Source organism: Manis javanica, chromosome 6 (assembly GCF_040802235.1).
Source record: "Manis javanica isolate MJ-LG chromosome 6, MJ_LKY, whole genome shotgun sequence".
Classification (NCBI taxonomy): domain Eukaryota; kingdom Metazoa; phylum Chordata; class Mammalia; order Pholidota; family Manidae; genus Manis; species Manis javanica.
Window position 1 is genome coordinate 90,837,793 of NC_133161.1, and position 22,569 is coordinate 90,860,361.

Consider the following 22,569-nt stretch of genomic DNA (forward strand, 5'->3'; position numbering starts at 1 on the left):
TGAATATAAGTCCCTTCCTGATTTTATAGACTAAAGAACTGAGTATTTCTAAAATTATTTTTGTCCAATACAGATGCACAAAATGAAAGCCTTGGTTTAAAGGATATGAATAAACAAAGTATATATTAATAACTGTATTTGGGTCCAATACAAATGGAGAAAACATTTAAGTTCAGTACAAATGTCAAAGACCTCATATTTACATCTAGTTTGTTGATTCTATTACATTAATACCTTTGGGTTTTTTCTAATTCAGAAAATGTAAACATCAGGAAATTGATACTTTAGAAGACTCTCAAGTTGAATTTTTGTTTTTTTCTCATTACAGCACAGTGATTGTTAAGGGCACAAGATTCTGGGGTTAGAGTGGTTAATGAATGGATCCAAACTACACCATTTACTGGCTTTGTGGTCTTTGACAAATTATTTAAGCTCCCAATTTCCTCACTGGTAAGGAAATAATAATAACAAATTTACTGGGTTGTTGAAAGTCTTAAATGAGTTAACAGTGCCTTAGATAAAGCAAGTATATTCAACAGATATTAACTATCTATCTATATATATATATATATATACACATTATATAAAAATGTATTCAGATCATATACATTATATATTACAAATCTCTGAATCTGTTTTTAGTAGAATTAAATAAATATATATTAAGTATATTTCACCTTTACTTACTTTCTGCCCTGTTCTCCAATTCAAAATGTAGACAAACTTACTCAGTGAAAAAATGAGGACATACGTTACTTTTTAAACTCAAAATCAAATGTTCATCTGTATTATGACATATTTTTTTTACTAAAAAGACAACATTATTTTTATTACCTGAGTTTCCACACCCTGCTCCAGGAGGCGCTTAGCTTGATTTTCTACTTCAAGTCGAGCTCTTGCAATAAAAAGTAGCTCATTTTCTATTACTTTTATTCCAGAAAGATCTATTCCTTGAGAAAGATAATCTATTACAAAAAAAAACACATACATTTAAATATTTCAATATCAAATAAATATCAAAATATCAAAGCATTAGTTCTAACTTCTTTGAAATACTTTAGATTTGCTGTTGAACACTATTACCTTTCATAACCTGTATTTGAAAAATCCAGTTAGCCAAACATTTTCTACTTAATAAATAGCTTTATTCTGGAGCAAAACATTCCAAATGACACAGAGTTGGTAAACAAAAAATAGAAAGTATGATCATAGTAAATTCAGAGTAATATGAACCGATTATATAAAAAGTAGTGTCAATTTTTTAAATGTAAATAAATATCCTGATTATCTTATTTCTCAGGTTGCAAAGCAGTTTCAAAAGTTATCCTGTAATAAAAAAACATTTGCAACAAACAAAACCATTCTCCACCATTTGGTGAATGATTAATAAGTTATGAAAAAACCTAAACATATTGACAGTTTAAAGGATCAAGCAGACCTAATAATTACTTACATTGAAGGATTTTTCATGATATTACTAAATGAAGAAAAATCACAAAAAGAAATTAACTATTCACTTATTAAATTATTAAATATTTATTATAAAAAATATTAAATTACATTTATTTACTGAACAATTTATAGAACTATATATTCTATTTATAGAATTATAAATTCACAGCACAAAGGCGTCTACCAAGATGTTCACAAGAGTTGTCTCTAGATAATTAGACTTTAAGAAATTGAGATTCATTTTTATTTCTTAATATTTTTGGCTTAATCTTAGACATATCTAAGGTAACTAAAATGCAACTAAAGGTCAAGGTTTCATTAAGCAGCTTAGACACAGTTCTAAAACTTACTTTCTATTTTAAGAAGGTAAATGATTTCTAAACAAAACTGATTTAGACAGAAGATAACTTTGTTATCCAGTTACTAGAACGGCAATTGTGTTTTTCACTTTATTCTCTTAGTTAGAACTTAACTTTGTCTTAAAAATATATCCCTGGTACATATATATTACCTTATTTTAACTTAAGCTGGATCACAATGAACAACCTAGCAGAAACTATATTAAAGCATACAGTAAGACCCTAACTAAGCACTTAGTAACATTCAAATATCTGCTGATTGAAAACTATATTCTTTGATAGTTTTATGCAAGACAAAAGAGGAAAAGATGCAAAGGGCAGATAAAATAGTGGTTACTGGTAACTGTACTTCAATCATGAACATTTTTTTTCCAGAACATTCATTTTTCTCTTTTTTTTTATTAAGGTATTATTGATATACAATCTTATGAAAGTTTCATATGAAAAAACAATGTGGTTACCACATTCACCCATATTATCGTGTCCCCCTCATACCCCATTTGCAGTCACTGCCCATCAGTGTACTAAGATGCCACAGAGTCACTATTTGCTTTATCTGTCCTACACTGTTTTCCCCATGATCTTCCCCACACCATGTGTGCCAATCATAATACCCTTCAATCCCCTTTTCCCTCTCTCCCCACCCACCCTGCCTCATCCCTCCCCTTTGGTAACCATTAGGCCCTTATTGGAGTCTGTTAGTCTGCTGCTGTTTTGTTCCTTCAGGTTTGCTTCATTGTTACACTCCACAAATGAGGAAAATCATTTGGTACTTGTCTTTCTCCGCCTGGCTTATTTCACTGAGCATAATATCCTCCAGCTCCATCCATGTTGTTGCAAATGGTAGGATTTGTTTCTTTCTTATGGTTGAATAGTATTCATTTGTGTGTATGTACCACATCTTCTTTATTCATTCATCTACTGATGGACACTTAGGTTGCTTCCATATCTTGGCTACTGTGAATAGTGCTGTGATAAACACAGGGGTGCATATGTCTCTCTGAATCTGTGAAATTATATTCTTTGGGTAAATTCCTAGGAATGGAATTCATGGGTCAAATGGTATTTCTATTTTTAGTGTTTCAGGAATGACCACATTGCTTTCCACAATGGTTGAACTAGCTTACACTCCCACCAGAATGTAAGAGGGTTCTTCCTCCACATCCTCACCAGTATTTGTTGTTCTTAGTCTTTTCAACACTGGCCATTCTAACTGGTGTGAGGTGATATCTCATTGTGGTTTTTATTTGCATTTCCCTGATAATTAGTGATGTGGAGCATCTTTTCATGTGCCTGTTGGCCATCTGAATTTCTTCTTTGGAGAATTGTCTGTTCATATCCTCCGCCCATTTTTTAATCAGGTTATTTGCTTTTTGAGTGTTGAGGTGTGTGAGTTCTTTATATATTTTGGGTTGTTAATCCCGTGTCGGATATGTCGTTTACAAATATATTCTCCCATACTGTAGGATGCCTTTTTGTTCTGTTGATGGTGTCCTTTGCTGTACAGAAGCTTTTAAGTTTGATGTACTCCCATTTGTTCACTTTTGATTTGCTTTCCCTTGCTCGAGGAGATGCATTCAGGAAAAAGTTGCTCATGTTAATATTCAGGAGATTTTTGCCTATGTTGTCTTCTAACAGTTTTATGGCTTCATGAATTACATTAAGGTCTTTGATCCATTTTGAGTTTACTTTTATGTATGGAGATAGACAATAATCCAGTTTCATTCTCTTGCATGTAGCTGTCCAGTCTTGCCAACACCAGCTGTTGAAGAGGCTTTCATTTCCCTATTGTATATCCACAGCTACTTTATGGTATATTAATTGACCATATATGTTTGGGTTTATATCTGGACTCTCTAGTCTGTCCCATTGGTCTATGAGTCTGTTCTTGTGCCAGTACCAAATTGTCTTGATTACTGTGGCTTTGTAGTAGAGCTTGAAGTTGGGGAGCATAATACCCCCACCTTTATTCTTCCTTCTCAGGATTGCTTTGGCTATTCAGGGTCTTTTGTGGTTCCATATGAATTTTAGAACTATTTTCTCTAGTTTGTTGAAGAATGCTGTTGGTATTTCGATAGGGATTGCATTGAATCTGTAGATTGCTTTATGCAGGATGGCCATTTTGACAATATTAAGTCTTCCTATCCATGAGCACGGGATGTGTTGCCATTTATTGCTATCTTCTTTTATTTTTCTTAAGAATGTCTTGTAGTTTTCAGGGTATAGGTCTTTCACTTTCTTGGTTAGGTTTATTCCTAGGTATTTTATCGATGCAATTGTGAATGGAATTGTTTTCCTGATTTCTCTTTCTGCTAGTTCATCATTGGTGTATAAGAATGCAACAGATTTCCGTGTATTAATTTTGTATCCTGCAACTCTGCTGAATTCAGGCATTTGTTGTAGTAGTTCTGGAGTGGATTCTTTAGGATTTTTTATGTACAATATCATGTCATCTGCAAACAGGGATAGTTTAACTTCTTCCTTACGAATATGGATCCCCTTTATTCCTCTGTGTTGTTTAATTGCTGTGGCGAGGACCTCCAGAACTATGTTGAATAAAAGTGGAGAGAGTGGGCATCCTTGTCTTGTTGCCGATCTTTAAGGAAAGGCTTTTCAGCTTTTTGCTGTTAAGTATGATGTTGGCTGTGGGTTTGTCATATGTGGTGTTTATTATGTTGAGGTACTTATCCTCTATACCCATTTTGTTGAGAATTTTTATCTTGAATGGATGTTGAATTTTGTCAAATGCTTTTTCAGCATCTATGGAGATGATCATGTGGTTTTTGTCCTTTTTGTTGATGTGGTAGATGATGTTGATGGATTTTCGAATATTGTTCCATCCTTGCATCCAGGGAATCAATCCTACTTGATCATGATGGATGATCTTTTTGATGTATTTTTGAATTCGGTTTGCTAATATATTTGTTGAGTATTTTTGCATGTTCATCAGGGATATTGGTCTATAATTTTCTTTTTTGTGTGATGTCTTTGCCTGGTTTTGGTATTAGGGTGTTGCTGGCCTCATAGAATGAATCTGGAAGTATTCCCTCCTCTTCTACTTTTTGGAAAACTTTAAGAAGGATGGGTATTAGGTCTTCACTAAATGTTTGATAAAATTCAGCAGTGAAGCCATCTGGTCCAGGAGGTTTGTTTTTAGGTAGTTTTTTGATTTCCAATTCAATTTTATTGCTCGTAAATGGTCTGTTCAGATTTTCTATTTCTTTTTGGGTCAGCCTTGGAAGGTTGTATTTTTCTAGAAAGTTGTTCATTTCTTCTAGGTTATCCAGTTTGTTAGCATACAATTTTTCATAGTATTCTCTAATAATTCTTTGTATTTCTGTGGTGTCTGTAGTGATTTTTCCTTTCTCATTTCTGATTCTGTTTATGTGTGCAGACTCTTTTTTTCTTGATAAGTCTGGCTAGGGATTTATCTATTATGTTTATTTTCTCAAAGAACCAGCTTCTGCCTTCATTGATTCTTTCTACATGAGCTTTTTTTTTTAAATGTGTATATCTAAAAAGACTTGGCTTAACAGAGTGGAAGAAATACTGAAAATGTCTTCAAATGTTTTAGTCTCAGACACACATAATTTACATACTAGGTAATCATATTCAAGTGACTCTGACTTACTGAGCCCCCAATTTTTATCTGTAAAATGCCAATTTACAATTCTTGCCCCACATAACTCTTAAGACTATCATGAAAATCATAAGAAGCTACGGAATGCTGAAGTATTTTATACACCAATCTATCATGTAAATTTGCATGGATTATAATACACAGGAAATTTTTTACATCTGATCTTTTTATTTAAAATTTTGTATTTTAGAAAAATCTGAGAAAATCGTATTTGACTTAAGTTATGGTAATGATCAGTGAAATTGAAAACTCTAACTAGATAATATAGTGAAACTCAGACATACAGACACTAGAAAATGAATATTACTTTCTTTTCAAGGTGGTTTTCAACTTTCCCTCTTTCTGTATCTAAGGAAAAAAATCACAATTAAATAAAAAAAGGAAGACACTATCAGTAAGAGATCTAGCTGGGTTCTAACTCTAACTCTGCCATACATGTTTCTGAATGTAAGTCTTGTAAACTTTTGGTGCCGGTTACTTTATTAGAAAAATGAAGAGCTACACTACATCAAGCCTAAGTTTTCTTCCAGCTATACATTTCTAGAGATAAACAAAATGAACAGTTACTTTATTATTATGAATGCTGATCTGTAACTCAAGACAATTCATTCATTCATCCCATTTACTATCAATCACCTCTTAGTCACAAACACACAGAAATGAATCAGACACAAATTCTGACCCCAAGGAAGAAAAAGCACAAAGTTATAACCATTGAAAAATACAGATAAAATGTATTATGCCAGGTCATTCAGGAACAAAAAGAAAAAATAAATATAGTTTATGTCCTCACAGTTTCTGCAATCTAGTAGGAGATAAAAGAGATTAACTCCAATATTTTCTTATGGTAAACAATGGCCCTTACCCAGTATCTAACCACCTCTCCAAAAAGAAATGAAGTTAACATTCCCCACCCCCCCCAACCAACCCAGGAGAATGAAGGGATTATACTAAATTCTCCCCGCCTGCTTATTTACTATGAGTATTTCAATCCTTTTAACACCTGCTTTTTGTGAAGCACATCTAGGGACTGGAACCAAAGACAAAAAGATGATGATGATACCAATATCAATAATTATGATCTTTGATGACCAGGCATGTGAAAGACATTACACATAAAATGTACTTATTATTTTAATATATGCATCCATTATTTGTGATTTCTAAACAACCTTGCTAGAAATACTGCTAAGAAATCATGAAAAATTTCACCTGCCTACTAATCAGCAAAGCAGAATTTAAATTCAGGTCTGCCTGATTTCAGTCTTTTCACTACATCATCCCAGGACACTCCCATAGATATCAAACAGAACAAAGCCTTATATCCAAAGGACAGAGAATATGCCTCCTATAGTCTTCCAATTTGCTCAATGAAAGTAAAAGATATAAAAGTCACATCAGACTTAACTGTTCAATGACTTAGATTTAGCCAGGACAGAACAATGACAGCATGAAGTTATGTAGTACTCTGGGTTTAGTTTTTTTAAATAATGTGTATAAGTTAAAAAACATGTGAAATGCCAAGTATTAAAACATGCCACATCACTCACACCTTAATAATTACACCTTAATATGTAATGTGGAGTACATAGCCAGAATTATCTTCTGGCACTAAATACTAATACCTGTTGAATTCTTACATATACAAAAAATATGTATGAGGAAACTAAAATGATCTATTTTAGATTCAACATATTCATCATCTCATTAGATGTGAGAAAGTGATTAGACTAGTAATTTTAGTGGAAAAGAAATGATATTGCTCATCTCGTTTACTTAAGCTGAGAAAAATTTAACAGATTAGACCAAAAGGAATTCTTCCAAAAGACCTGATACAGCAAGAAGACAGGTAATAAGAACAAAATTTTTTTTTTGTCAAATGTATTCACCTCTTCAGAATTTAAAATATTAAAAGATGAGTTCTGATTTCCCCTGTTAGCACTGTCCTGGTCTCAAGTTATTAAAACTTTAGAATGAATTTCATACACTTTGCTCCCACCGCTCTCAGTGACTGGTCCATGTATTATTTCCTGGGATTTCAAATTTCTTTTTATTTCTTTCATCTTCAAAGAAAACCAAAAACTGAGATGGCATAAAAATTACTTACTACAAAAAGACATGATGGCTATTTCAAAAGGCTTTCAATTTTCTAATCAATACTACACAGGGCCACCAGCATATAAACATTCTCATTGTGTTCCTTTCCCATTCACGGAATCTATGGCTTCTTGTTGACTAACATTTTCTCCTTCTGTTTTTTTGCAATACAAATTCTCCTTATTAATCTAAAATTCTCAGTGACTCTTCCTTTACAAAAAAAAGAGTAATTATAGTTTGCTAAGTGATTTGGCTATGCATTTACTTTTTTTTTGGTATCATTAATCTACAAATACATGAGGAACATTATGTTTACTAGACTCCCCCCTTCACCATGCATTTACTTTTTATAATACATTAGCATTAAATTATTTACTTGGGGAAAAAAGGATAAGGGACCAGTTGTGGTTAAAATTACATTTCTAGAATCTCTCGCCTGGTATCTCCTTATCAATAGGTGTTTCCAAGGTAGGGAGAGAAGTAGTCCATTTCCATATCAATACGTAATTACAAGGGGGAACAGGGCATTCCTGGACCAGAGATGTTTGGATATAATTCTCCCACACACCAACTTTGCAAAGAGCACAATTCAGATAAGTGCCTTAAATTCTCTCCCCTTACCTCTCCCCAACCACAAGCCGGCTACTGAGAGCCATGGACCAGCAGATGTGGATGACTGCTTGTAAGAAATAAATGGGTTTTTCCCACTTTATTTCTCCCTTTGACTGATTTTGGTTTCAAAGGTATTTTGCCCTGGGATTTTTCCCTGGAGTTACACAGTGCATGTATAAAATTGGGATGGTGATGGAAGTGACGAAATGAAGGAAGCGTAAATGTCATTCTTCATAGTAATTCAAGCTTTGGAAAGCCAAAAAGTTAGGAATTAAAAAATGGAAATGTAGGCAGGTTATTTAGAGACATGGAAGTAAATACCAAAAAAACTGGCAAAAATGTAGGAATACTTGCCTCAGGGAAAAGTAAATGGGGCAGAGAAGAAGGCAGCTGATTGCTATTCTTAATGACAAACCTTGTAGAACTATTTGAGTATGTTATGCATGCATAAATTTCATAATAAATAAAACTAAAGAGTAAACAGGAAGTTAAGAAAAATTATATAAAAATTAAAATAAGGAGACTAGTCTAATAGAAAAAAAAATTTATAACCTCTAAATCAATGATTCTGTTTCTAGGAATAACTAATCTTTAAAAAGAAGAAAAAAGTGAATACATTTGGGTAGGAAGATGTTTGCCACAATGTTAACTGCAATAAGAGATACAAAGAGGTACACACATGCATGTAGATGTGTGTGTGTGTGTGTGTGTGAGAGAGAGAGAGAGAGAGAGAGAGAGAGAGAGAGAGAGACAGAGATGTGTGTGTATAAATAGATATATTGCAAGATACTAAAAACCACTATGGTAATCAATTTGGGATAAGATTCCGTATGAATATCCTTATGACCAAAATATGCCATTCCTAGGTACATAATCCAGAGAAGTTTTTCTACGTGTGCATCAAAAGATATGTACAAGAATGTTCACAGTAGCACTGATAAGAACAAAACAAAACTGAAAACAGAAATGACCATCAACTGGAGAACAGATGAATAAAATGTAATAAATGCATTCAAAATACTACTACAGACGGGTAAAAATAAACAATGACAGGTGAAGGGCCACCACCAGTAAGATGACAAACTTCCGGCGTCTCTTCGGGGTCCTCGGTTTCCGCCGGCGCCACCTGAAGCCCAATCACCTCTCACCCACCTCCCAATCCCAGCACCTAGGCAACAGCCACCAGCCCAGTAGAAGTGACACTTCAATCACTTCATGTCCCTTCCTATATAACCCAACACCGTTCCCTAATAAAGCGGAACTCTCCCGTGAATTGCTGCTGTGTGTCACTCCGTTCCTTTCATTGGTGCCGAAACCCGGGAGACGGGACACCCCAACTGGGCCCCGTCTTCCCCCCAACACCAGCAGCAGCTTGCCCTCGTCCTCTTTTTCCGGCGCTAGCTCATCACACTCACCACTCCTCTCTGGCCTTTAGGTAAGTTTTCCCCCCAGAGTGGGCCACTCTTCCCCGAGCTATCGCACTGCCATTGACCGTGATCGTCCGGCAAGGCCCGGACGCTCAGGGATGAGGAGGGAACTCCGGCAAACTGCCTTCTTAGGGAAGTCTGGGTGACGACCCACACTTCCTAAGAAATTTCGAATCGTGTACGAGTTTCCGCAGACCACCAAGATTCATCGGGGACGCCCTTTGTCTCCTTGCGGTCTGCTTCCAGTCCAAGGATCTCCGTTCATCTTCCCCTGTTTGTCTCCTTCTCTGTCCTTTAGCCATGGGAGCCTCCTCATCCCTCCCTGAAAGTTCACCTCTTGAATGCCTGCTTAAGCATCTGGCTACCCTCTCCCTGACGCCTGATATAAAACCAAAACTTCTCCGTAAATATTGCTCCCAAGATAGGCTGACACACCCCCTAGACAATAACAACCAATGGCCCGCAGGGGGAACTCTTGATCCTAACATCACTCGCAATCTCTTTAACTACTGCCAGTGCCTGAAAAAATGGAAGTAGATTCCCTATATCAAAGCTTTCCGCCTCCTCCTCCTCACCCCGCCCCCTCCCAAGTTCTCCTAGACTGCAAGCCGCTACCCCCGCAGAAGCCTCCCTTTCCCTTCTTCTCCTACAACAGCCCTTCTCCCTTCCTCACCCACCATCTCCTCCCCCATCTCACCTCCTCCACCTTCGTCCCCCGCAGATTAAGCCTGAGCCTTTTAGCCCCCCCTTTAACTAAGTACCAGGGGCCTCCTCCATCTTTGCCCTCATCACCTATTTCTCCCCTGTTAGGGACTGCCTTTGTCTTCTCACATGTTTGTAGGGAGAATAGGAAAGCACCTTCGCCCATGTCTGAAAGCAGCATGGGAAAGCACAAGCTAGAGAACAACCAGTGCAGTCCTTAGAAGTTATGTGTCCACAAAAACATATCTTGCCAAGACTCCACACTCTGAAAATAGGGAGACTCTGAAGATGTGTAGAAACACCGCCCTTGCTTCTAGATATGCCCTTCCCCCACTTGCCGATGTGGCAGGAAAAGAGAACAAAGAACATTCTGCTTACGCATTCCATAAGCAATTAACTGGAGCCCTGCTGTAGCTCAGTTAGTAGCGCATGGGACTCTTAACCTCAGAGTCATGAGTTCAAGCCCAATTAGAGTGGCAGAGGCAAGCAGTGGGCTGCTAGCTGGCGACACGGGGGTCCGATTCTATCTTTATTTTCTTTGCACCCCTTCCGCACTTCAGGACCTGCTTGACTAGGCGCAGCTAGACAGCGTCACTCCCCCACAGACTGAGCCAGAACCCTTCAGTCCCCCTCAGGCTCAGTCCTGAGAGCCTCCCAAAATTATCACCCCCCTCCGGGAGGTAGCAGGATCCGAAGACATCGTGCATGTTCACATCCCTTTCTCCTTAGGAGATTTAGCCCAACTAGAGAAACGCCTAAGTTCTGTTTCCACTGAACCCACGACATACATCAGGGAGTTTCAATGGACCCTCCAGTCTTACAGCCTCACACATCACGACATTTTCATGCTCCTGGCCAATACTCTCCTCCCTGAAGAGCGTAGATGAGTTTGGGACTTCGCCCAAACGCACGCTACCGAAACACACAGGACTGAGCCCACCTATCCCACTGGCCCCACTGTAGTCCCCATACAAGACCCACACTGAGATTATAACACCACCATGAGTCTCCGCTCTTGAGATATTTTTGCTTCCTGCTTAATAGCAGGTCTGAAAAAGGCAGCTCGTACAGTAGTAAATTTTCAAAAGCTCCAAGACATAATTGAAAAGAGAGACGAAACCCCCTCCGAGATCTCAGACAGACTCACTCAAGCCCTGTTACAGTATAAAAGCCTACACCCAGAAACACCTGAAGGAAGACATGTCCTTATGACATACTTCCTGGCTCAAAGCTACCCGAAATTACAGCTAAACTCAAAAAGTTAGAACAGGGCCCCGCTACCCCACAGACTGAGATCCTAACAGTGGCCTTTAAAGTCTTCCATAACCGAGAAGAGGAGAAAGACCGCCGTAAACAAAAGGCTGATCAGGTCAATTTCCAAATGTTGGCCCAGCTGATAAAACCACAACCTGGGTGCCCCTCTACAAACAAGCCCCCCCCAGGAGCTTGTTTAAAGTGCGGAAAAGAGGGACATTGGTCAAGGGCGTGCCCCTCCCACAGAGCTCCTACCACCACAGATGCCACAAAAAGGGCCACTGGGGGTCTGATTGCCCAACCACCCGAAGGGGAGGCTGGACGAACAACCCCTATCCTAAGCCCGCCATAGTGGGGCTGGCAGAAGAAGATTGACAGGGCCTGGGGGCTTCTCGCCCGACCATTTCCATCACCAAACAGGAGCCCAGGGTTACTTTAACAGTAGACGGTCACCCAATCTCCTTCCTTCTAGACACAGGAGCCACCTTCTCAGTCTTGCAAGAATACCAGGGTCCTACCACGCCTGCCATTACACCTATAGTCAGGGTAAGAGGTAAACAGATTTTCCCATTAAACCCCTCCCCCTTTTATGCACAATCCAAGACAATCCCTTACCTTTCTCCCACTCCTTCCTGGTTATGCCCCAGTGTCCCATTCCTTTACGAAGACGGGAAGTCCTTTCCCTCCTCCAGGTTTCCATAACTATATCCACTCCCACAGCCCCCAGTACTCCCTTTCTGATGGCCCTCACAGCCGACGACCCCCCTCTACCCAATGAAAGCTCTGATTCCGCCCTCATACACCCTGTAAATCCCCAAGTTTGGGACATTACAAGCCCCTCCGTGCCCCTACGTCCCCCTGCCTCTATCAAATTACATGACCACTCTCAGTATATTTGTCAGGCCCAATACCCCCTAACCACTTTAGCCCTCATAGGCCTCAAACCCATCATTCAAGATCTCTTAAACAAAAATTACCTCAGACCCACTCACTCCCCATTTAATACCCCCATATTAGCTGTTAAAAAAACCAACGGGGGGCGGAGCCAAGATGGCGGCGTGAGTAGAGCAGTGGAAATCTCCTCCCAAAAACACATAGAGCTATGAAAATATAACAAAGAAAAATCTTCCTAAAATAGAGACCACAGGACACAGGACAACATCCAGACCACATCCACACCTGCAAGAACCCAGCGCCTTGTGAAGGGGGTAAGATACAAGCCCCAGCCCGGCGGGACCCGAGCGCCCCTCCCCCCGGCTCCCGGCGGGTGGAGAGAAACCGGAGCAGTTTTTTTTTTCTGGCGAGCGCTTTTTGGAAGCCTTAGAGGGACGGGCCCCCGTTGCTGGGGAGGCAGGGTGGCGGGACCGGTGAGGAGGTGCCTGGGAACGGCGCCGGAGGACAAAGAATATCCCGCGTTTCTCCCTGCGAGACCTGGGGGCGGGTGCCTGAGACCGGTGCCTGAGGACGGAAGAGGTCGCGCGTTTTTCCCCTTTTTTTTTTTTCTCTTTTTGGCAAGCGCTTTTTGGAAGCCTTGAAGGGACGGGGACCCCAGTGCTAGGGAGGCACGGTGGCGGGACTGGTGAGCGGGTGGCTGGGACCGGCGCCTGAGGACAAAGAATATCCCCCGTTTTTCCCTGCGGGACCGGTGGGCGGGTGCCTGAGACCGGCACTTGAGGACAGAGGAAATCGCGCGTTTTTCCCCTTTTTTTTTCTCTTTTCTGCGAGTGCTTTTTGGAAGCCTAAAAGGGACAGGGACCCCGGTGCTAGGGAGGCAGGGCGGCGGGACTGGTGAGCGGGTGCCTGGGACCGGCACCTGAGGACAAAGAATATCCCGCATTTTTCCCTGTGGGACCGGTGGGTGGGTGCCTGAGACCAGCACCTGAGGACGGAAGAAATCGCGCATTTTTCCCCTTTTTTTTCTCTCTTTTTGCCAAGTGCTTTTTGGAAGCCTTGAAGGGACAGGGACCCCGGTGCTAGGGAGGCAGGGCGGCGGGACTGGTGAGCGGGTGCGTGGGACCAGTGCCTGAGGACCAAGAATATTGAGCGTTCCTTCCCTGCGGGACCGGTGGGTGGGTGCTTTTTGGAAGCCTTGAAAGGACAGGGACCCTGGTGCTAGGGAGACAGGGCAGCAGGACCAGTGCGCGGGTGCCTGGGACCGGCACCTGAGGAAAAAAAAAAAAAAATCGCGTGTTTTTTCTTTTTTTTTTCCTTTCTGTTCCCTCTCTCATTGTTGCTGTTGTTGTTTTGGTTTGGAGAGTGCTTTTTGGAAATCTTAAAGGGGCAGGACAGGTCACTTAGACCAGAAGCAGGGAATCTGGGGATCTCTGGGCACTCTAACCCCCTGGGCAGCAGGGAGCACAGAGGCCCCTTACGGAGATAAATAGTCTCCTGGCTGCTCCCCCTCCAACGGGGCTCCACCATTTTGGAGGAACAGCCCCAGCCAGGCCAAGCCCACAGCAACAGTGGAGATAAACCCCAAAGCAACTGGGCAGGAAGCAGAAGCCCTGTCTGCGCACAGCTGCCCAGCACAAGCCACTAGAGGTCGCTATTCTCCCAGGAAAAGGCTACAAACCAACAAGAAGGGAAGCTCTTCCAGCGGTCACTTGTACCAGCTCTGCAGACTATCTCTATCACCATGAAAAGGCAAAACTACAGGCAGACAAAGATCACAGAGACAACACCTGAGAAGGAGACAGACCTAACTAGTCCTCCTGAAAAAGAATTCAAAATAAAAATCATGAACATGCTGACAGAGATGCAGAAAAAAATGCAAGAGCAATGGGATGAGATGCAGAGAAAAATGCAAGAGCAGTGGGATGAGATGCAGAGAAAAATGCAAGAGCAGTGGGATGAAGTCCGGAAGGAGATCACAGATGTCAGGAAAGAGATCACAGAAGTGAAACAATCCCTGGAAGGATTTATAAGCAGAATGGATAAGATGCAAGAGGCCATTGAAGGAATAGAAGCCAGAGAACAGGAACGTATAGAAGCTGACATAGAGAGAGATAAAAGGATCTCCAGGAATGAAACAACACTAAGAGAAATATGTGACCAATACAAAAGGAAAAACATTCGTATTATAGGGATACCAGAAGAGGAAGAAAGAGGAAAAGGGATAGAAAGTGTCTTTGAAGAAATAATTGCTGAAAACTTCCCCAAACTGGGGGAGGAAATAATCGAACAGACCATGGAATTATACAGAACCCCCAACAGAAAGGATCCAAGGAGGACAACACCAAGACACATAATAATTAAAATGGCAAGGATCAAGGACAAGGAAAGAGTTTTAAAGGCAGCTAGAGAGAAAAAGGTCACCTATAAAGGAAAACCAATCAGGCTAACATCAGACTTCTCAACAGAAACCCTACAGGCCAGAAGAGAATGGCATGATATACTTAATGCAATGAAACAGAAGGGCCTTGAACCAAGGATACTGTATCCAGCACGACTATCATTTAAATATGATGGTGGGATCAAACAATTCCCAGACAAGCAAAAGCTGAGGGAATTTGCTTCCCACAAACCACCTCTACAGGGCATCCTACAGGGACTGCTCTAGATGGGAGCACCCCTAAAAGGAGCACAGAACAAAACACACAACATATGAAGAAGGGAGGAGGAGGAATAAGAAGGGAGAGAAGAAAAGACTCTCCAGACAGTGTATATAACAGCTCAATAAGCGAGCTAAGTTAGGCAGTAAGATACTAAAGAAGCTAACCTTGAACCTTTGGTAACCACGAATCTAAAGCCTGCAATGGCAATAAGTACATATCTTTCAATAGTCACCCTAAATGTAAATGGACTTAATGCACCAATCAAAAGACATAGAGTAATAGAATGGATAAAAAAGCAAGACCCATCTATATGCTGCTTACAAGAAACTCACCTTAAACCCAAAGATAAGCATAGACTAAAAGTCAAGGGATGGAAAAACATATTTCAGGCAAACAACAGTGAGAAGAAAGCAGGGGTTGCAGTACTAATATCAGACAAAATAGACTTCAAAACAAAGAAAGTAACAAGAGATAAAGAAGGCCACTACATAATGATAAAGGGCTTAGTCCAACAAGAGGATATAACCATTCTAAATATATATGCACCCAATACAGGAGCACCAGCATATGTGAAGCAAATACTAACAGAACTAAAGAGGGAAATAGACTGCAATGCATTCATTGTAGGAGACTTCAACACACCACTCACCCCAAAGGATAGATCCACCGGGCAGAAAATAAGTAAAGACACACAGGCACTGAACAACACACTAGAACAGATGGACCTAATAGACATCTATAGAACTTTACATCCAAAAGCAACAGGATATACATTCTTCTCAAGTGCACATGGAACATTCTCCAGAATAGACCACATACTAGCTCACAAAAAGAGCCTTAGTAAATTCCACAATATTGAAATTCTACCAACCAATTTTTCAGACCACAAAGGTATGAAAGTAGAAATAAATTCTACAAAGAAAACAAAAAGGCTCACAAACACATGGAGGCTTAACAACATGCTACTAAATAATCAATGGATCAATGAACAAATCAAAATAGAGATCAAGGAATATATAGAAACAAATGACAACAACAACACTAAGCCCCAACTTCTGTGGGATGCAGCGAAAGCAGTCTTAAGAGGAAAGTATATAGCAATCCAGGCACACTTGAAGAAGGAAGAACAATCCCAAATGAATAGTCTAACATCACAATTATTAAAACTGGAAAAAGAAGAACAAATGAGGCCTAAAGTCAGCAGAAGGAGGGACATAATAAAGATCAGAGAAGAAATAAACAAAATTGAGAAGAATAAAACAATAGCAAAAATCAACGAAACCAAGAGCTGGTTCTTTGAGAAAATAAACAAAATAGATAAGCCTCTAGCCCAACTTATTAAGAGAAAAAGAGAGTCAACACAAATCAACATAATCAGAAATGAGAATGGAAAAATCACGACAGACTCCACAGAAATACAAAGAATTATTAAAGACTACTATGAAAACCTATATGCCAACAAGCTGGAAAACCTAGAAGAAATGGACAACTTCCTAGAAAAATACAACCTCCCAAGACTGACCAAGGAAGAAACACAAAAGTTAAACAAACCAATTACAAGCAAAGAAATTGAAACAGTAATCAAAAAACTACCCAAGAACAAAACCCCGGGGCCGGACGGATTTACCTCGGAATTTTATCAGACACACAGAGAAGACATAATACCCATTCTCCTTAAAGTGTTCCACAAAATAGAAGAAGAGGGAATACTCCCAAACTCATTCTATGAAGCCAACATCACCCTAATACCAAAACCAGGCAAAGACCCCACCAAAAAAGAAAATTACAGACCAATATCCCTGATGAACGTAGATGCAAAAATACTCAATAAAATATTAGCAAACAGAATTCAACAGTATATCAAAAGGATCATACACCATGACCAAGTGGGGTTCATCCCAGGGATGCAAGGATGGTACAACATTCGAAAATCCATCAACATCATCCACCACATCAACAAAAAGAAAGACAAAAACCACATGATCATCTCCATAGATGCTGAAAAAGCATTTGACAAAATTCAACATCCATTCATGATAAAAACTCTCAGCAAAATGGGAATAGAGGGCAAGTACCTCAACATAATAAAGGCCATATATGATAAACCCACAGCCAGCATTATACTGAACAGCGAGAAGCTGAAAGCATTTCCACTGAGATCGGGAACCAGACAGGGATGCCCACTCTCCCCACTGTTATTTAACATAGTACTGGAGGTCCTAGCCACGGCAATCAGACAAAACAAAGAAATACAAGGAATCCAGATTGGTAAAGAAGAAGTTAAACTGTCACTATTTGCAGATGATATGATACTGTACATAAAAAACCCTAAAGACTCCACTCCAAAACTACTAGAACTGATATCGGAATACAGCAAAGTTGCAGGATACAAAATCAACACACAGAAATCTGTAGCTTTCCTATACACTAACAACGAATCAATAGAAAGAGAAATCAGGAAAACAATTCCATTCACCATTGCATCAAAAAGAATAAAATACCTAGGAATAAACCTAACCAAGGAAGTGAAAGACTTATACTCTGAAAACTACAAGTCACTCTTAAGAGAAATTAAAGGGGACACTAATAAATGGAAACTCATCCCATGCTCATGGCTAGGAAGAATTAATATCGTCAAAATGGCCATCCTGCCGAAAGCAATATACAAATTTGATGCAATCCCTCTCAAATTACCAGCAACATTCTTCAATGAATTGGAACAAATAATTCAAAAATTCATATGGAAACACCAAAGACCCCGAATAGCCAAAGCAATCCTGAAAAAGAAGAATAAAGTAGGGGGGATCTCACTCCCCAACTTCAAGCTCTACTACAAAGCCATAGTAATCAAGACAATTTGGTACTGGCACAAGAACAGAGCCACAGACCAGTGGAACAGATTAGAGACCCCAGAAATTAACCCAAACATATATGGTCAATTAATATTTGATAAAGGAGCCATGGACATACAATGGCAAAATGACAGTCTCTTCAACAGATGGTGCTGGCAAAACTGGACAGCTACATGTAGGAGAATGAAACTGGACCATTGTCTAACCCCATATACAAAGGTAAACTCAAAATGGATCAAAGACCTGAATGCAAGTCACGAAACCATTAAACTCTTGGAAAAAAACATAGGCAAAAACCTCTTAGACATAAACATGAGTGATCTCTTCTTGAACATATCTCCCCGGGCAAGGAAAACAACAGCAAAAATGAGCAAGTGGGACTACATTAAGCTGAAAAGCTTCTGTACAGCGAAAGACACCATCAATAGAACAAAAAGGAACCCTACAGTATGGGAGAATATATTTGAAAATGACAGATCTGATAAAGGCTTGACGTCCAGAATATATAAAGAGCTCACACGCCTCAACAAACAAAAAACAAATAACCCAATTAAAAAATGGGCAGAGGAACTGAACAGACAGTTCTCCAAAAAAGAAATACAGATGGCCAAGAGACACATGAAAAGATGCTCCACATCGCTAATTATCAGAGAAATGCAAATTAAAACTACAATGAGGTATCACCTCACACCAGTAAGGATAGCTGCCATCCAAAAGACAAACAACAACAAATGTTGGCGAGGCTGTGGAGAAAGGGGAACCCTCCTACACTGCTGGTGGGAATGTAAATTAGTTCAACCATTGTGGAAAGCAGTATGGAGGTGCATCAAAATGCTCAAAACAGACCTACCATTTGACCCAGGAATTCCACTCCTAGGAATTTACCCTAAGAACGCAGCAATCAAGTTTGAGAAAGACAGATGCACTCCTATGTTTATCGCAGCACTATTTACAATAGCCAAGAATTGGAAGCAACCTAAATGTCCATCTGTAGATGAATGGATAAAGAAGATGTGGTACATATACACAATGGAATACTACTCAGCCATAAGAAGTGGAAAAATCCAACCATTTGTAGCAACATGGATGGAGCTGGAGAGTATTATGCTCAGTGAAATAAGCCAAGCGGAGAAAGAGAAATACCAAATGATTTCACTCATCTGAGGAGTATAGGAACAAAGGAAAAACTGAAGGAACAAAACAGCAGCAGAATTACAGAACCCAAAAATGGACTAACAGGTACCAAAGGGAAAGGAACTGGGGAGGATGGGTGGGCAGGGAGGGATAAGGGGGAGGAAGAAGAAGGGGGGTATTAAGATTAGCATGCATGGGGGGGAGGGAGATAGGGGAGGGTGGGCTGCACAACACAGAGAGGACAAGTAATGACTCTACAACATTTTGCTAAGCTGATGGACAGTAACCGTAATGTGGTTGTTAGGGGGGACCTGATATAGGGGAGAGCATAGTAAACATAGTATTCTTCAGGTAAGTGTAGATTAAAAATTTAAAAAAAAAAAAGAAAGAAAGAAAGAAAAGGGGGATTACTCCTTAACAGGATAAAACTATTGGTAAATCAAAGATCAACGCATGCTTTAAATATCCTTAATGTTGATCACTTAAAGGGTGTCAGATGATCAGCTATGGAGGTACTCTTTTCTGATAATATTCCTTTCTCTTAATTAAAAAAAAAAAAAAAAAGCAGTTACTGTGTGCTGACCTCCAATGAGTTCTGCACAGTGGTATAGAGGGCATGTCAAAGTGTGGGCAAAGGGTCTGTTTGTTTCTACGCAGAAGATCAAGGCCTAGCTTGGATACCCAGAAAATGAACTAAGATACGATATGAGGAGGAGCTTCCGGCATCAGCACTCTCTGGAGGACTCGTGCCGGGGGATGATCATCAAAAAGCCTCCACAGGGATCCGGACGATGCTGCGGTTGTGGCTGCATCCAGCCCACCATCTCCTGGACTTGCCATGAGAAGGAGGAGGGAGATGTCTAGGCTGGCATGTGCATACAGTGAGACAACGAATTTGACTGGATCTGTACTGTTGGAACTCAACCAGGAGTTGGGAGGGGTGCAAGTTGTAGCACCCCAAAATCTCATGACTATAGACTATCTATGGTTAAAAGAACATATGGGATGTGAACAGATCCCAGAAATGGGCTGCTTTAATTTGTCTGATGGTTCAAGTACAGTTGGAAAATATCCATCATATCATAGATAAATTTTCACAAATGCCTAGGGTGCCTAAATGGTTTTCTTGGCTTCACTGGAGATGGCTGGTAATTATAGATTTGCTTTGTTTATGTCACCGTATTCCTATTATGTTAATATGTGTGTGCAAATTAGTTAGTAGTTTAAAACCTATACATACTTAAGGTACTATACAAGAAGATATGTCAAAGAAATAATCAATCCTCCCAAGTTTCCTTCATATGCTACATCTATAGCTTTTCTTCTTCCTTCCTAATTACAAACTTTAAATAGAATTCGTGCCTCATATCGAATTTACCGAGTATCATAATTCCTCCAGGTGGTAAAGATACCTCGAGACAAGTGCTGGGCATAGAAGCCACAGGGCATAAATCTGCAAAGAAGTAAAAAGCTAACCTTTGCAAACAATATGGCTTCTCTCTCACTTACCAACTTTACATTTCCCTGTATGGCCCCGGAAGATGACTGGTTAGCCAGAGACGGGTAAGATTCCTCAAGGGAGGAACAACCTAAGACAGGCACAGTCGCAGGGGGGCCATCAGGTGAGAATTTGGGGATCAACAGAGGTGAGGCTCAGAACCTCACCCCCCCTGCTTTGAGAGAAATCTTCTGCATCCGTGGATGTCTTGCTGCCCTTGTCTAGCCTGGATTAATACTTAGTCCATAGGCACACACCTGATCATCTGATCATCTACATTTGCCTTCTTACAGCACTAAACTATGTTTTCTACCTTTATCTTGCATCTACCTACCACTTCAGCATTTTATTAAAAATAAAAATAATAATAATAATAGGAGAAATGTGGGATCAACATATAAATCAAGTACAAAAATCAAATGAATATTCATATTTGACCTGATGGTTTATAGGTCATATTGCATGATCAAAACCGAAAGTTTCTGTGATGACTGCCCTTGTACTGTTCACCATGTAAGAATTTATTCACTCTGTAAGAATTCGTTCACCATGTAAGAACTTGTTCGTTATGCTTCAGAAGATTGGAGACTGACGAGAATTAGGCTTGAGATGGATTAATGATTGTACATTGAGCATTGACCCCCCTATACTGAATTTTATTGTTGTTAACAACCATTTGATCAATAAATATGAGAGATGCCCTCTCAAAAAAAAATAAAATAAAATAAAATAAAATAAAATAAAAAAAAAAAAAACCAACGGATCTTTCCGCCTTGTCCAAGACCTTCGCCTCATCAACATAGCCGTTGTCCCTATCCATCCCTTAGTTCCAAATCCATACAGCCTTTTAGCGCAGATCCCTGCCTCGGCATCCCACTTCTCAGTCCTAGATCTCAAGGACCCATTTTTCTATCCCTCTAGACACCTGCTCACAAGAATTTTTCATCTTCACATGGACGGAACCATACACAAGACATTCTGAACAACTCACTTGGACAGTTTTGCCACAAAGCTTCCGAGAAAGTCCCCATATTTTTAGACAGGTCCTAGCTCAGGACCTCAAACAGTTTCATCATGATCACTCCAAGTCCACCTTATTATAATAAATGGACAATCTTCTACTCTGCAGTCTCTCGTGGGAACAGTCTCAACTTGACACTGCCTCCCTACTTAACCTTCTAGCTTCCAGAAGTTACCGACTATCCCCCGTCAAAGCTCAAATCCTTCCCCTCCTGTCACTTACTTCAGATTCCTTCTATCTCAACAAAGAAAGTCCATTACCTTAGACAGAAAACGACTCCTCTCTGACCTGCCCATTCCCAAAACCAAGACAGAAATCCTTTCCTTTCTAGGCCTGGCTGGGTATTTTAGAGCGTGGATCCCTAACTTCCCCTTGTTGGCAAGACCCCTATATGACCTCAGCAAGGGCCCCCCTGAAGAACCATTATCCTCCTCACCCCGACACTCCTTCATTAAGCTCCGTCAAGCCCTTGTGGAAGCCCCAGCTCTCCAACTTCCTGATTTGTCGAAGCCCTTCTCATTATACATTCATGAGAGGTCCAGTCAAGCTCTAGGAGTCCTAGGCCAATATTATGGCCCATCCTTTGCCCCAGAAGCTTATCTCTCCAAGCAATTAGACCCCACAGTTCGGGGATGGGCCCCCTGCCTACGAGCATTAGCCGCTACACAGCTCTTGCAGAAAGAAGCTCATAAACTGACATTCAGGGCGCCCCTTACCATTCTGTCCCCACATCACCTAAAAGATCTCTTAACCTACAAAAGTTTACAGACTCTCCCTCCCTCCAGACTCCTGACCTTACTGTCCTCTTTCCTCCAAAATCCCGTTCACCCCCTTTGCCATCCATACCCAAATCATGACTTTTTCCTCCTTTACTGCTCTCTCGCTTTTTTTCCTCATTCCTATTGTCTTCCCACCACCCTAGCCTCCTTTGTATGGCGATTCAAAGTCAGACAGACTTACACACAGC

At 40.3% G+C, this 22,569-nt stretch overlaps 1 protein-coding gene across 1 annotated transcript in view; it reads right to left on the reverse strand.

Annotated features, from left to right (window-relative positions):
• The window catches only part of COG5 (component of oligomeric golgi complex 5), a 386,458-nt gene that overhangs the window by 191,695 nt on the left and 172,194 nt on the right, over window positions 1–22,569 (reverse strand). Inside the window, exon 7 of the mRNA XM_037010866.2 lies at window positions 835–965. Within this exon, the coding sequence (XP_036866761.2) occupies window positions 835–965 (131 nt within the window). The remainder of the gene's footprint in view (window positions 1–834; window positions 966–22,569) is intronic.